Source organism: Phyllostomus discolor, chromosome 8 (genome assembly GCF_004126475.2).
Source record: "Phyllostomus discolor isolate MPI-MPIP mPhyDis1 chromosome 8, mPhyDis1.pri.v3, whole genome shotgun sequence".
Classification (NCBI taxonomy): domain Eukaryota; kingdom Metazoa; phylum Chordata; class Mammalia; order Chiroptera; family Phyllostomidae; genus Phyllostomus; species Phyllostomus discolor.
In genome coordinates this window covers 77,806,885-77,823,701 of record NC_040910.2, presented here as the reverse complement: position 1 = coordinate 77,823,701, position 16,817 = coordinate 77,806,885, and the positions used below count along the sequence as shown (strand labels likewise).

The 16,817-nt window shown below is 38.8% G+C and overlaps 1 protein-coding gene across 1 annotated transcript in view; it reads left to right on the top strand.

Annotated features, from left to right (window-relative positions):
- CPD (carboxypeptidase D) overlaps positions 1-16,464 on the top strand; it is a 67,072-nt gene extending 50,608 nt beyond the window's left edge. The window contains exons 14-21 of the mRNA XM_028521545.2: positions 1,131-1,266; positions 2,164-2,295; positions 3,296-3,391; positions 3,494-3,558; positions 7,291-7,422; positions 7,957-8,142; positions 8,442-8,541; positions 12,355-16,464. Of these exons, the coding sequence (XP_028377346.1) occupies positions 1,131-1,266; positions 2,164-2,295; positions 3,296-3,391; positions 3,494-3,558; positions 7,291-7,422; positions 7,957-8,142; positions 8,442-8,541; positions 12,355-12,581 (1,074 nt within the window). The 3' untranslated portion in view covers positions 12,582-16,464. The remainder of the gene's footprint in view (positions 1-1,130; positions 1,267-2,163; positions 2,296-3,295; positions 3,392-3,493; positions 3,559-7,290; positions 7,423-7,956; positions 8,143-8,441; positions 8,542-12,354) is intronic.
- The last annotated feature ends 353 nt before the right edge of the window (positions 16,465-16,817 follow it).

The following is a 16,817-nucleotide window of genomic DNA, read 5'->3' as shown; positions in this document are numbered from 1 at the left end:
CATCTGGGAAGTTTTTAAAAATACCAATGACTGGGCCTCACTCCCAGAGGCATCAGTGTTCCTTGAAAAGCTACATAGGTTGTTCCAATGTTTGGGCAGAGTTGCTACCTACTGACCTTATGGTTATGAGACTATTTGCCCTAGATAAAACACCTAGGAATTTCAAAACTCTTACTTCATGAGAATTTGCCTCACTGGTCTCATTGGTCTGGAACTAGCTCACTTTAGATTGCTTGTTTTGAACTAAGGGACAGAATTGTGTGGCAAATTCAAGAAAACATTCACATGGGAGACCTATCGTGAAGCTCGTGCATGTATACTTTAGGGGAAAAATCTCCCCAGAAGAGAGATTTAAGAACCAATTAATTAAAGGGTCTCAAATATTTTCAATCTATAAACTATTTTGATGGAATAAACAAACCAGGGATCACTTATTCTGATTTATTATTAGAAATATGTAGGATGAAGGATACCAGAAATTAGTTCATGCCACATATGTAGCTATTTTATCTGTATTTTATCTCCAGATAAAGTATCTGGAGAAGAAAGTATGTGGGTATGACAAATATCCTACTTCATTTTTTTTTTACATACTGATATCAACTCCTCTGTCTCATTGTTTCCAGACATACACTGATATTTTTCAGATTATACATTCTCATTTTTTTATCTGGAAAATACAGCCTTATCATTACTATTGAGTTAAGCCAGTGGTCAGCAAACTTTTCCTATAAAGGGCCACACAGTATATATTTCAGGCTTTGTGGGGCAGATGTTCTGTTACAAACTTGGCCTTCGCAGCACAAAAAGTGACTTGTCATGACCCTGACTGTGTGCCAGTGAAATTTCATTTACATTCGCAGACAACAGGCTGGGTTTAGCCTGCAGGCAGTGGTTTCCGACCCCCGCTGTAAGCCATCAGGAGGTCTCTGTGAACATTAGTTCTGCGGTAGTTTTTCATTTCTTTTTTCATGTACTTGAAGCAAGGGATTATTTTTATTAGTTTTGCCTTTTAAATCTGTGTTTAAAAGGTTAAAACAAACAGCAAAGATTTTCCATTTGAGGCATGGTAGGTACCTTTTGACTCCGCCTACAGCTAATAAACGCATTGACTTCTGTTTCTGTTTCAGTTGGTTGACAGGACCAGAATTGTGATCGTCCCTTCTCTCAATCCAGATGGGCGAGAGAGAGCACAGGAGAAAGATTGCACTTCAAAGACAGGTCAAACAAACGCTCACGACAAAGACCTGGATACAGACTTCACAAGTAAGACTAATTCTTAGGCCATTGGAGTACTTTGCAGATCATTTTATTTCTCTTTGCTAGGAGATTGGTTGATCCTATTTTGTATGTGAGTAATGGGGTACTTTTTTCTAGGTGGCAGATGTAAGGCATAAATAAATACAGACGTCTAGAAAACTTCAAATTTTCTCCTTTATAATTTATAAAAGTAATTAACGTCTTTTTCTTAGAAATTCAATCAGTAATATCGGGGGTTCCATCACTGGTCATGGAGAGACGTTTATTATCTCTCATCTTCCCGCATGTGCACGTGCACACGCACACACGGTGTTTGTATATTCATTTGAAGTGCCTGTTTCCCGCTTTCTTAGATGGGGTCATCCACTACACATCCTGTTCTGCAAATTTTTCATTGAATATGTCACTGACATTTGTCCATTTCAGTACTTGTAGACCTCTAACAGTCATGTTAATGGCACTGTTAATGTATGGCAATGCCCCTGTTCATTCAACCATTTCTGTACTGGTAGACACTTAGTTTTTTACTCTTGCAAACAATGCCACAGGAAACAGAAAATACCTGCTCTCTGAAAACCTTGTTTACCTTCAAAGATAGGTTATATGTTCCCTAAATTATTTTGTAAAGGAGGATGTGTTCCTCCCTTTTAGTTTCCACTAAGAGTTTTCTTACTTGCTTAGCGTCATCAGCCTTTGCACAATTATCTTGACATATGTACACTGAAAATACCCTATGCTTTAAAATGTACGTTTCTTGCTTGAGATAGTGGCATATGGAGTAATAAAGTACTGATTACAGATTTGGTAAGTTAGCCTTCTGATTGTTCAACTAGAGAATATTTTCTTAGCTGCTTATACTAAAATTTTAAAACTTATTTGACATTTTACTTTTTTATTTTTTAGATAATGCCTCCCAGCCTGAGACTAAAGCCATCATTGAGAATTTGATTCGAAAACAGGACTTCAGTCTTTCTGTGGCTTTAGATGGCGGTTCAGTGCTGGTCACATACCCATATGACAAGCCAGTACAAACAGGTATCTAGAATGCCACTTTACATGTATACTATTTGAACTTTGATACGAAATTCTAATTAAGTAATGTCCCTTGTACATTTTTTTTAAATGGTAAGCATTTGAGCATACTCCTTGAACAAATAACCAGCCTGATATGATTGTACATACGTCAACAGTTCAAACAGTTCCTCGGGAGAGAGAGATCAGATCTAACAATGGCCTAGCTTTGTTGAGTGGAGCCATTTTGTCACATCTGTTCAACTTAGTCCACAAGCATTTATTGAGTGACTATTATGTCTGTATACATTGGGAATGTAAAAGTGAATAAGCCACAATACCGAATAGCCTCTCCCTGCTTTAAACCTTAATTGACTGGTTGTACCTTATGGTGAGTTAAACAACTGCTTGCTGCCCTGGCTGGTGTGGGTTAGTGGATTGAGTGCCAGCCTGCAAACTGAAAGATCACTGGTTCGATTCTTGGCCAGGGCATGTGCCTGGGTTGGGGGCCCAGGTCCCCAGTTGGGGGCTTCTGAGAGGCAGACGATATTGATATTTCTCTCACACATTGATATTTCTCTCCCTCTTTTTCTCCCTCCCTTCCCTTCTCTTTAAAACTAAATAAATAAAATCTTTAAAAAATAATAAAAAACAATTGCTTGTTGACTTTCTTTAGGTCCATTGTATATGGAGATAGTTTGTGTCACTTTCAGTGCAGCTTACAAGGAATTATTATTAGTAGGCCACAGTTGCCCAAGAAGGTAGTTAAACATACCAAAGCAAGGTTTTTTTGGTGTGATATATGCTTTCTAAACTAACCATTAATACCTTTGAATGTAAGGAAGATGTGTTTCTTTTTAGTCATCATTCTGGGCTAAACAGAACCACGTGTTTAATTCTAATAACTCCTCGATAAGCTTCAGTGGGGTGCAAGAGGAGAGAAAAATGACTTGTAACCCAGAAGTTGAATTTGGAAAAACATCTTTTGTGTTTCTTCACTGACTTCTGAATTTTTCCTTTCTAGTGGAAAACAAAGAGACTCTGAAGCATTTGGCATCGCTGTATGCAAATAATCACCCATCGATGCACTTGGGTCAGCCCAGTTGCCCAAATAAATCAGGTAGGTATTTTCCTTATCCCCTGTTATCGTTGCTGCTTTGGGCAAGGGAAGGGATCTTGCCTTTTGGTTTGGTTGATCCTATGCTTCTTAATGCTTTTATAGATGAGAATATTCCAGGAGGAGTAATGCGTGGAGCAGAATGGCACAGTCACCTGGGCAGCATGAAGGTATGCTTCATAGAATACAGTGAGAATGCGATCATAAATATTGGCCATTGACTTTTCTGAAATAAACAGGTAGATGGCATCTGTCTCGTGGCTTTCTTGACACGATAGCCCTCAACTCAATCTATGGCAGCATTTGTTTTGTTTTGCCATTTTAATCATTTTTAAATGTACAATTTGGTGACATTAATTACATTTACAATGTTGTACAAACATCACCAGCCCAAACCTTCTATTTCCAAAACGTTTTCATCACCCAGGACGGAACTCCACATCCACTAAGCAGTCACTCCTCATTTTCCCCAGCCTGTTAACCTCTAATCTACTTTCTTTCTCTGTGTGTGTGCCTAGTCCAGGTGTTTCATATAAGTGGAACCAGGTAGTGTTTGTCCTTTTGTGTCTGACTTCTTTCACTTAGCATAATTTTTCAGGTTTCATCCATTTTATTGCATGTGTTAGTACTCCATTCCATTTTATAGCTGAATACTGTCCTATTGTATGTATGTACCACATTTTGTTTATCAGTTCATCTGTTGGTGAATACTTGAGTTGTTTCTACCTTTTGGCTATTGAAAATAATGCTGCAGTGGACATTTGTGTACAGATATCTGTTCAAACCCATGTTTTCAATTCCTTTGGATATATGAGGTCTGTCTGGAAAAAGTCCGGCCATTTTTAATTATAACCAGCGGTTTATGCAGTTTGCACAACATCAGTGTAACCTGGCAGCCAAGGAGAGTGGACTGGAATGTGCATGCCTGAACAAGGATGACTTCACTGTACTAGTCAGTGGGGACTGTAGACACCACTGAGTGAGCGTATGTACTATGTGGCTGTCACATTCAAAATGACTAAGCAATTACAGCAACAAGCCTGCATTGTATTTTGCATTAAGCTTGAACATTGATCCTTGGAAACTATTCAGATGACTCAGAAGGCCGCAGCTATGGGCAACTGGTGATTGGCAGCTTCATCATCAAAACACGCCCCACCTATGCACAACATTTCATGCAGTTTTTTGGCAAAACATCAAATCACCCTAATGACTCAGCCACCCTATGGCCCAGAGTTGGCACCCTGTGACTTCTGGCTTTTTCAAAAACTAAAATCACCTTTGAAAGGGAGTAGATTTTAGATCACTAATGAGATTCAGGAAAATATGGCAGAGAAGCTGATGGCAATAGGGATAACTGCGTGAGGTGCCTACTTCGAAGGGGACTCAGATGTCATTGTCCTGTGTACAGTGTTTCTTGAATCTTGTATCTTCTTCAGTAAATGTCTCTATTTATTATATTACATGGCTGGATGCCTTCTGGACAGGCCTCATATACCAGGAAATAGAATTGCTGGTCATATTCTATGTTTAACTTTTTGAGGAACCACCAAACTGTTTTCCATATCAGCCAAACTGTTTCACATTCCCACCAGCAATGGACAGAGGTTCCAGTTTCTTCATATCCTTGACAATACTCTTTATTTTCCTTTTTTTAAATGATAGCCATTCTGGTGAGTGTGAAGTAGTACCTCAATGTAGTTTTGATTCGCTTTTCTCTGATGACTAATGGCATTGAGCAGATGCTCATGTGCTTATTGGCCATGAGTATATTTCTTTGGAAAATCTACCTGTTCAAGTCTACTGCCCATTTTAGAATTGGGTTGTTTGTCTTTTTGTTGTTGAGTTATAAGAATTCTCTGTATATTTGGGATATATTTTGATTTACCAATAGTTTGTCCCATTCTGTAGGTGGTTGTTTCACTTTCTTGATAATGGCCTTTGATACACAAAATGTTTTAATTTTGTTTGTCATAATTATCTTTTTCTTTTGTTGCACATGCTTTTGTCATCATACCTAAGAATTCAGTGCCAAATCTAAGGTCATAAAGATTTACCCCCCTCACGCTTTCTTCTAATGAGTTTTATGGATTTAGCTCTTACATTTGAGTTGATTTTTTATATGATATGAAGTAGGAAGTCAACTTCATTTACTTATATGTGGAAATCTAGTTGTCTGAGCACCATTTTTTGAAAAAGACCGTTCTTTCCCCATTGAATGACCTTTGCAACCTTGTTGAAAATTAATTGACCGGAGATGATGCATGCACTTACTGCTGGGCTCACAATTCTATTCCATTTGTCTGTATGTCTATCCTTGTGCCAGTACCACTGTTTTCATTACTGTAGCTTTGTAGTAAGTTTTGAAATTGGGAAGTGTGAGTACTTTTACTTTATTATTTCCCAAGATTGTTTTGGCTATTCAAGGCTCTTTTTTAATTCCATTTGAATTTGAAGATTGTCTTTTCTTTTTCTGCAGAGAAAGGCTGTTGGAATTTTGTTGGGGGATGTGTCGAATTTGCAGATCACTGTGGGTGGCATGTCAGCAGTATTGTCTTCTTATCCATGAACACAGGATGTCTTTCCATTTATTTGGCTCACCTTTAATTTCTTGCCAATGGTATTTCAATTGGTTGTCCATCCACTTCAGATTAGTCAGGAGTAGTTAGCAGATGGGAGGTTAGCTCATCATTCCATTCATGTGTGCAGCCAGAAAATTGACTTCATAACTATGTTACAGAACTGATCAATTTGATCTAAAAGAGAGCAACTTTCAACATGCCATGAGAAGTTAAAGGCAGAACAGGTTACACCTAGTTAGAGAGGTAGCCTTCTCTTCATAGAGGACATGGCATTTGGGCAGAGATGGTGAATCAGCAGGGCATTTCAGAAAGAGGAAGCAGTGTGGGCTGAGGTCTAGTTTGGTTAGAATATGGTGTGTGCCAGGGAGCAGTGGAAGACAAGGGTGGAAAGAGAGTTGGGGGCTTTGAATGCTTTGCTTTAGTAAGGAATGGGAAGCCGCTAAAGGTTTTGAGCAGGTATGTAGTGATGTAGTCTGAACTGTTCTATGGGAAAATTAATCTCTCGGCAGTGGGCTGAGATAGTTCGGAGGAAGGAGAAATCATGGTACAGGGAGCCTGGTTTAGAGTTAAAGACAGATAAGTAGCCTAGACAGGTAATAATGGAAGGCCTAGATTGGGGTAGTGGCAGTGGGGGTGGAGTCAGGAGTTAAGTTTCAGAGATACAGTAAAGGTAGAATTGACAGGATTTGGCAAATTATGGATGATAGCAAGACACCGAAGTCAAAGACAAGAGATTTCATGTCTGTGTGAGAAAGCGAGTTAATACCATCAACTGAATTAGGAAAACAAACAGGTTTGCGGGGAAAGGTGGTAAGTTAAGTTTTGGAACTTGCTCACACAAGCAATTCTTGTGCCTGGACAGGAACAGTGTCTGTTGTCACCATCAGGCTTGAGGCTGCAGGTTGAGGGTATCAGAGGGCAAGTGTTTGTGCTTTTACCTCCAGAGCTCTGAGAATAGCAGTGAAGTTCTAGGGTTTAAAGGGAAGCTGGCCTATTGCATGTACTTACTCATCATTCATTTATTCAACAGACCCTGATAAACCCCCTCTACCTGGCAGACACTGTGGGAAACACTGGAGACACAGAAATGCATTGGACGTAGTCCCTGGTCTCCTGGGCCCTCTAGGAGCGGCCTTATGTATGACTGATTATAGTACCGAGTGATTCATTTAGATGTGATATAAAATAATTTACAGATTCTTTGTTTACATCACCTAGGTTTTCTTTTTATTCCACTCATTCTATTCATTGCATTATAAAGTCTCACTCTTACTTTTCTTAATAATTTTCTTATATTTGCTTTTGAATTTCATATTCCAGGATTACAGTGTTACCTATGGCCACTGTCCAGAAATCACAGTATATACCAGCTGCTGCTACTTCCCTAGTGCAGCACAACTCCCTTCTTTGTGGGCAGAGAATAAAAAATCTCTTCTTAGCATGTTGGTGGAGGTGAGTCTTTTCTTTTAACTAGAAGCAAATTCCCAGGAATATGTGCAATGAAACCTTTATCAAAACATTCTCTTAATCTTTTACCAAAAATGTACACTATTTTAAATGTATATAGAAAGGCGAATTTTGTTCATTTTATATTGCCTAAATAGGTGCTATGAGATCGCATATCTGGAGTCTGCTGTGATTTAGGTCATTGAGCCCTGGGAGGTGCTGCAGGCTCTTTCATTTGAATGTCACACAGAGTTACTCGAGACAGTGGACTAGGGTGGAAAGTAAATCATTAAAGTCATCAGATGATTTGGGTTCTGACACTTTTGGCTTTGAACTGTATTAAAGTTCTCTTCTCCCTCATGTCTGTCTCTGTGGCTCTGAAGTGGTGAGTGAGTAGCAGACAAGGTCAGTCGGTGGGGAAGGACAGATCAGTCTTAGGCAGATTTTGTCGTTTTGTTGTTGTTTTTGTCATGCCTCAAACTATTGGCAAACCACCTGGCATTATGAAAATGTAAAGTTATGTTTTAAATATCTTCTCAGGTTCACAAGGGAGTCCATGGGTTTGTTAAAGATAAGACTGGAAAACCAGTCTCTAACGCAGTCATCGTTCTCAATGAAGGGATAAAGGTGCACACAAAGGAGGGAGGCTACTTCCACGTGCTGCTCGCCCCGGGCGTCCACAACATCAACGCCATCGCAGACGGGTATCAGCAACAGCACTCACAGGCAAGAGACTCACACTGAGTGGTGTCATGGAAATGCTTATTCATAAGAGTACTTCTATTTTAGTTTGAAACTCTGGTTAGAAAGCTGTGAGGAATAAAATTAAAAGTGTGACCAGCTCTTGATTATGATATCTTGTTATCTTTATATCTTTTAGCAACAAAGGGATTTTTTTTTAGCATTTTGTATACTTTAGATGACAGTGGATCATTTCTGTGGCTTGCTAAAAAAAGTCTTAGGAATACAACAGGGATTCAATATACTTTAAGTAAACTTTTTCTTCTTGTACTTTATCTCTCTAGGTCTTTGTGCATCACGATGCAGCTAGTTCTGTGGTAATAGTCTTTGACACAGATAACCGGATATTTGGATTGCCAAGGGAGCTTGTGGTAACTGTATCAGGTAAAGGAATTTAAATTTTTGGTAGTTGAAGTTAACACCAGTCTGACATTTTAATTTGAGAATGGGTCACCTCTATAACCACCTGAAGCTAATCACTTTTCTTCCAATATCTCCTCACCTGAACATGATTTTGGCGGAACGCTGTCCCCCACGTGTTTTCATGGCTTCCCCTCACGTTTTCAGGTCTGTACTCAGATGTCCTCTCCACAGAGAGGCCTTCCCTGATCACAGTTGGTGAAAACATTGGGTTGGCCAAAAAGTCCGTGTAGTTTTTCCCATAAAATAGAAAATACATTTTTCATTTTCACAATAACTTTATTGATTTGGATATTTTGAGTATGTCGGCTCTGTCCCATGTAATATAACTTTGATTTTTCTCAGTTAATGTCTTGATTTGATCACTATCAGTTTCAGCTGGTCTACCTGACTGTGGAGCATCATCCAGAGAGAAATCTCCAGCGTGAAAATTCGCAAACCACTTTTGACACGTTCGATCAGTCACAGCATCTTCTCCATACACTGCACAAATCTTTCTTTTTGCATTTCAGTTGCATTTTTACCTTTCTTGAAATAATTAAGCATAATATGCTGAAAATGTGTGTTTTCTTCCATCTTCAATATTAAAACGGCAACACGAAAAATCACCAATTTTGATTTTTTAATGCATGCTGATATGACAGCTGCCATAATACAACCTAACAAAATTGTTTCTAATGAAGTTAAAGATAGCTACACGCTACCAGAGCTGTCCTACAGAAAATACCATATAAATTTCTTGGCCAACCCAATAGTACCCCTGTCACTGTCCCTAACCCACTTTCTTGTATTATAGCAGTTATCCCTATCCGACATTATATTACATACTTAGTCGTTTATTGGTCTATATTTAGTTTCTCCCACTGAAGCATAGGTTTGAGAGAGCAGAGAGTTTACCTGCATCCCCGTGCCTAGGACCATGGTTGGCATGCAGTGGGTCTTAATGAAGAGTTGTTGACTCAATGAATGACTTGCTTTATATTAAGGTCATAAGTCCCTTGGACTGTGACTTAGTTCTGTTTTCCATTATTCTAGAAGGAGGGATTATTTCTTTTCTCCAGGATTAATGTGTGCTGTTGCTTGAATTGCTGAAAGGTTAGAAAGAAAAATGTACGTAGTAAAAGAAATAGTGTGTTGTATCTTCCTGCACAAAGAGTCTTGGTTCATTTCTATGCAACTTGGACTTAGTGCAGTATAACCAAGTTTTATTACAGGGTGTGTGGGGGAGATCCCTAGTTGAAGAAGAGTGGTGTAGGAAACACGGTCAGATCATAGAGCCCTTGTGGAGCGTTTAAAGTAAAGAGTTCTTAGCTTGAGCCAGATAAATATGGCTCCCAGTGGTTAGAAACACAGGAGCTAGGATTCAGCCACAGTTTAAATCTGACTCCGCCACCCATTTGCTGGCATGAACTTAATTTATTATTTTATTGTTATTTCCTGTTATTAAGACTCTTATTCTGATAACCTTATGTACAAATCTTTTAAATAAATGAGGGGTTTTAAATGAGATGAAAATTTACCAGAAAGGGAAAAAAGCCTTTGATAACTTGCAGAACAGTGGACACCGTTTGATTTCACTGCAGTAAAAGAAAAATGCAAATACATACAAATGCATGGAGAAAAATCTGGAAAAATAGGGTTGTGTTTTTTTCTTTTTTTTTTAATATATTTTATTGATTATGCTATTACAGTTGTCCCATTTCCCCCTTCACTCCCCTCCACCCTGTGCCCCCTCTCCCACCCACCTTCCCCCCCTTTAGTCCATGTCCATATGTCATACTTATGACTTCTTTAGCTTCTACATTTCCCGTACTATTCTTGCCCTCCCCCTATCTATTTTCAACCTACATTCTATGCTACTTATTCTCTATACCTTTTCCCCCTCTCTCCTCCTCCCACCCCTACTGCTAGCCCCCCCTTGTGCCCTCTATTTCTGTGGTTCTGTTCCTATTCTAGTTGTTTACTTAGTTTCTTTTGGTTTTGCTTTAGGTGTGGTTGTTAATAATTGTGAGTTTGCTGTCCTTTTACTATACATGTCTTTTCTTTATCTTCTTTTCTTAGATAAGTCCCTTTAGCATTTCATAAAGTAAGGGCTTGGTGATGATGAACTCCTTTAATTTGACCTTATCTGAAAAGCACTTTATCTTCTCTTCCATTCTAAATGAGAGCTTTGCTGGATAGAGCAATCTGGGATGTAGGTCCTTGTCTTTCATGACTTGGAATATTTCTTTCCAGCCCCTTCTTGCCTGTAAGGTCTCTTTTGAGAAATCAGCTGACAGTCTGATGGGAACTCCTTTGTAGGTTACTGTCCCCTTATCTCTTGCTGCTTCTAGGATTCTCTCCTTCGTTTTTACCTTGGCTAATGTAATTATGATGTGCCTTGGTGTGTTTCTTCTTGGGTCCAACTTCTTTGGGGCTCTCTGCGCTCCTTGGATTTCTTGGAAGACTGTTCCCTTTGCCAGTTTGGGGAAGTTCTCCTTTATTATTTGTTCAAGTAACTTTTCCACTTGCTGGTCTTCCCCTTCTGCTACCCCTATAATTCGGATGTTGGAACGTTTAAAGGTGTCCTCAATGGTCTTAAGCTTTTCTTCGATTTTTTGAATTCTTATTTCATCATGCTCTCCTGCTTGGTTGATTCTATCTTCCTTCTGGTCCACTGTGTTGTTTTGAGACTCAGATTCTTTCCTTTCACAATTGGCTCTTCTCCATGTGCCTTCCTGCATCCCTTTTATGGTAATGTGCATTTTTTCATGTAATTTGGATCCAAAATCCACCAGTTCCGTGAGCTTCCTGATCACCAGTGTTTTGAACTGTGCATCTGATAGATTGGCTATCTCTTGGTCACTCAAAAGGATGAGTCCTGGGGGTCTGATCTGTTCTGCTGGAAACATGTCTTACGTCTTTCCCTGTCTCTCCTATTATTTTACTTATTTATTTATTTTTTCTCCGGTCTGGTCGCTGTTGTTATGGTGGGGGGCGGAGCCTTAGGTGTTCACCGGTGCTGGGTGCCCCAGTCGCTAGCTTGTGACGTTATATGTGGGGGCAGGGGCGGGAGCGGGGACTGGAGGGATCAATGGCGACCCTTCCGTTCTCCTGGAGTCAGACACTTCCCTGGGCTTCTGGGCCGTGAGCTCTGCCCTGGTCCCCAGTCGCTGCCCCACTGATTCCCCCAGCCGCTGCTTGCGTACTCAGGGATCACCGCTACACCGCTGTGCTCTTGCGTCCCAGATTGCTGTCGCCCCGATTTTGCGCCAAATTTCCCCTGACCTACGCGCGCCTGCGACCCGCGCCAGCCCCGCGCCCGCTCGCTCGGCTCGTAGTCCCCTACCAGCCTGGATGTACGGGTCTACTTCAACTTCTAGGCTGTCCGACTTCCATTTAGATAAATCCTCTGACAGTTCTGATATTATGACAGCAAATCATTGTTGTAAATTATTGTGGTTCTGTTCTTGGTTGTGCGAGGAGGTACGGTGCGCCCACCTATTCCTCCATCTTGCCGGAAGTCTCAAATAGGGTTGTTAAAATGATCTTGAGGTAACAAAAATGTGAAGATGTGGGATTTTTGGTTTGGATTTTTCGTAATTTTTCTTTTTGTGTTTTTTTAAATTTGCGTGCTATGAATATACTGCTTTTGTAATAATAAAAGTTTGTTTTGAAGTACATGAAATACAAAAATAAAACAAATGAATGGCATATTATTAAAAGTGTCATTTTAAGTAGCTGTTTATTTACATCCTTGAAGTAAAACACCATTCACGTGGTGGTTTTGTTTGGCAGGTGCCACCATGTCGGCATTGGTCCTGACAGCTTGCATCATTTGGTGCATCTGCTCAATCAAGTCTAACAGACACAAGGATGGCTTTCATCGGCTCAGGCAGCATCACGATGAGTATGAAGATGAAATTCGCATGATGGCAACCGGCTCCAAGAAGTCTCTCTTAAGCCATGAGTTCCAGGATGAAACGGACACTGAGGAGGAGACATTATATTCTAGCAAACATTGAAACACACACCTTGCATATCTCCCAGCATAAGAACCAAGCAAAACTATAGTTCCTCTTGGGAGACACTGCATTAAGAAGAGAGACTATCTTGCTTCTTCAAAGAGCTTTGGGAAGTTAACTTGCTAAATTTGTATTCTCTGTGAATTTGGCTGGCAGTTTTGAACTTCCCCTCCTTAAATTTTTTTCTTTTTTTAATCTGCTTTCTATTTATGCAGCAGAGATGGGACAGCTACTTTGTTTTTCTTTTTAATTTAAGATGAGCTGTTTGGAGCTTATGTTTTAACTGCATAAAGCCAACTAGTGGATGTTATATTTTGCACATCAGGTGTTTCCTAGTGGCTTTAGCTTTTTTTTCTTCCTTTATTTTAAATGGCCAAAAGAATCCAGAAACATTAAGGCAGGGACAGCAGTCAGAATCTGACATAAAGCTTTAAAACTCAAGGTTTTCTTAACCTACTGAGGAGTACTTTTCTCTAGTTATTAAATAGCTGGAGTTTCTCTTATTATTCAGGGTTAGTGGAGGCTGAATTAATTTTTAAACATACAACATTAAGAAATTAATAAATGGGCTTCCGCATTCGCTTTCTACCTGTTCTAAGGCTAGATCAGAACTGGTGGCCTGTGCACTCAGCAGGATTTCACTACCTCTCGTGTAAGATTTAGCAAAGTTTTAAGATCCCCATTTTAAGGGAGAACTTACTGACTTTGTTGTAAAAGATCTAAATGTCCGTTTGAATGGAGTTAAGAGGGAGATCTAGCAAAAGCTAAAACTCATGTTGCCTATCTTTTAACTTCGTAAAACCCATAGGTGCTGCTGCTTTTATCTGTGAAACACTAGTTATTCTAGGAATGCTTAATTCTTTAATATTCCCTAAATTTGAACCTTTTTCTATTGTTGTACATTGTGGTTTTCAGATTATCCAGCAATCTACAAGATCTGAATTCTACTGAAAATATCTAGAAGTGTGAAAGAAACCTACTTGGCACATTCTTAACTTACATTTGAATACAAACTATCTACATACACTTATGCTCCAGCCCAAACCTAGGCCCTGTTGTAGTATACTGTTACTTAAATAGCTTGGCCAGTTTAATTCACATACACCTCTGCAAGTGATTGGGTTCTTTGTCCTAATGTTTCATTTGACAGTCTCTTTTTTTATCAACCAATTTTGTTAAAAGTTCAATTGAAAGCATTTAAATATGGCTCTTTCCATTAAAAAAAGTTATGAACTGCTGTGTGATGTAACACTGTGGAGAGAAAAGTATCATTTTCACTGCCAGTTGAGTTATTCCAAGGACCTGAAAGATCTGAATTTTATGGTGTCTCTAAGATGCTATTCAGTGGAAGTGATGCTTTTTGTAAGTATTGGTCTTACCAATGCTAATGGTTTAATATCTTTGAATGTTTTAATGGCCAAGTTGCTGCTGAACTTGTACTAAATCAGGGGATCAAAAAACTTGCTCTCATCTTTTCAAATAGTGTTCTATACCCACTAATGTATCAGCCACCTCAAAGTCTTCATGCGGAGTGGTTTACCACCCACATAAGTTATTCATGTGAGTTTTGTAAGGAATGCACCCAAATGGTTTTATAGAATGAAATCTGGTTCAGCAGGAATAATGAAGTCATTACATTTATTAATGAGCATCTGTGATAAATTTGGGATGTTCAAGGTAAAGCAATTCTGGTATTAATCCTGTTATTAACAACTCTAAATTTTGAGCCCTTGCTACCCCATTTTTATACTACCACATAGCATAGAACAGGTTTTGTGGGGTGCTAATATTTAATAAAATGTATATGATTGAATTTCTTTACATTTTCCTTAAGAGGATGCTGTGGTGGTATTGCTCTTTTCAGCTTTATTTTTAAGAATGAAAACTCAGAAAACCAACAAAGGGCCTATGATTGGCCAGCTCTTCTTCAGACATTGCAAGAAGAAATTAAAGTTGATGTGACAGCCTTTACTTAATTAGGTCTTCGCTGGAGGATGCCTTTTAAATTCATTTCTCTCCTGAATTAAACATGTTTTTAACTGTACATCACAGTGGCTTGAGTCCATGCCTTTTAAGCATGTGTAAAATTTTTTTTAGAAATGAATGTACATTTCTTTTTCTAATTTTTCCTGGAAAAAAACACAAATTCCACTATAAATCTTTAATCTTGAATGAATTTCTAAATAATGAATTGTTCTGGAGAACAAGGCCTCTGCGCCTGTGTTAACTATTAACATGAATGTACAGGATCATGACTACTACGACTGTGTTCTCTGCCTTGCTTTGTCTTTCGTTTGTGGATCTAACCTAATATTAGACCACGTTAACTGCTTAAGGCACTGAAGCCATATGGGATGGGGAATGCATTTTTTCAGTGTTTCTCATAGAGACTTTCCCTTTCTTTGGAGTTATGAAGGCAAGTAAGTATCACAGTATTATGAAATTTGACCAAACCTGAGTTGTGCCTTTCTTTACTCACAAGGCATGTTTTTGTGTCCTGATGATCAGTTTGTAAACCTTCTTCCCTCCCAGCTCCTTAATAAAAGCGAAGTGATTGAGTAGGTCCTGTTCAAAGTGTCTGCCTGTGTACACGTACTTGTACTGATTATGCAGTTCGATAGGATGAACTTAAGCTACTTTCAAGAGGAAAAACCCTTTGGTTTTGATGTATTTGCTGAATGTTTAGATGGTGATTGGGATCCCATCCAGTTAAGGAATGCTTGCAGTTTTCAATGGAGGAAATTTGCCTTGGGGTTTTGTCATCCTTCAGAAAGGAAGCGAGCGGGCCCAGTGTGATTGATTAGTTTACCTTTGGTCACTCACCTGAATGGGATTTGCTGAATTAATGAATTTCGAACTTAAAACGAATTATGAGTTGACAGATAAAGAAAAGCTAGTGCTAATGCCTGAGCTTACTGTGTTTCTGAGCTAACACCAGGTTACTCAGTAGCCGTGGCCTATTCCTCCATTTTCATTTATTCTCAGCAGTAAATAGTTTTATCTTCTTGTTGCCAAAAATGCACTTGTGCCAGGTTTTGTCCCTGCTGTATGAAAAGCTTCTTAAGCTGTAAATGCTGTACCTAGTGCCCTGTGTTATGGTTCCCTGGTGGAATTGTTTTAAACAGAAGCAACTTTGTTGTTATTACAAAAAGAATTCCACTGTTTGATGTTCAGTGATTTTCTATATAGCAGCTTTTTGATAACTCTCTGGGTTTTTGATTTGTTTCAATTAAAGCAGATTTTTTGGGGTGGGGGAGATTAGGGCCCTTGACTAACATCAACTGAGCTGGGATTTATAATTCATGAAGAAGTATCTCCTAGCACCCATTTCCTCTGTGTGTTCGCAATGGTTAATACTCCCCTTGACTTTCAGAATATTGTTCTAGTTGATTTTGATTTGACAATATATTATGAAATTTGAAAGTAGGCTTCCATTTTGAGACCATTGGACATAAATTATGTAATACGTGTGATTATGACTTTTATAAATAGCATACCATGAGTGTGCTAGGTACATTCTATGCTGGCCATGCTGCAGATTTTACGGAGGTATGACATAATGGTATTTTTTATTATGCTCAGATTAAAAATTAGTTTTTCACCTCTCCATTTTTTTTTCAGAGTGACCTTCCCCAGCTCCAGAAAAATCTATAGCTATTTATACGAGGTGCCTAACACTCATTCATCTCAAGTGCTTCAGTCTTTGGTTTATTTCATGCACTGTGCCTTCAAAATGAAATTTTTAAAAGGGACTTTAAACAAAGTTGAATCATAGTTTTAAAAAGTCAATCTGTAATTTATGTGAAATCTAACTGTAATGAGGTCCTTTCTGTTTTTTATATGTAAACAGATCTACTAATCCTGTATAAAAGTTATTTTATGATGTTTGTCTTTCTTTGTGTTTTGTCTCATAATCTCATCTCAAAAGCAATAGATCAGGAAAAGTTATTGTTCCAGTTTGAAACTTTACATTTAGCTTTTCTACCTGTACCAGGAGAAAAACAGCACCAGGCTAGGAATTCAGAGTGTTACCTGTAGAGTGTGTCTGTCTCAAACTGACTCAAAGAAAACTGTTTCTGAAATAATTACATCATATAGCCACATTTCTTTCTGTTTGTAGCTCAGCTGGACTGATATATGTCTGATCATTCCACAATGAACATCACAAAACTGGTCACTGAAAGGTTTATGTACCCATTTTAAACTTGCTTATTGAACATTTGATCGTTTTTACAG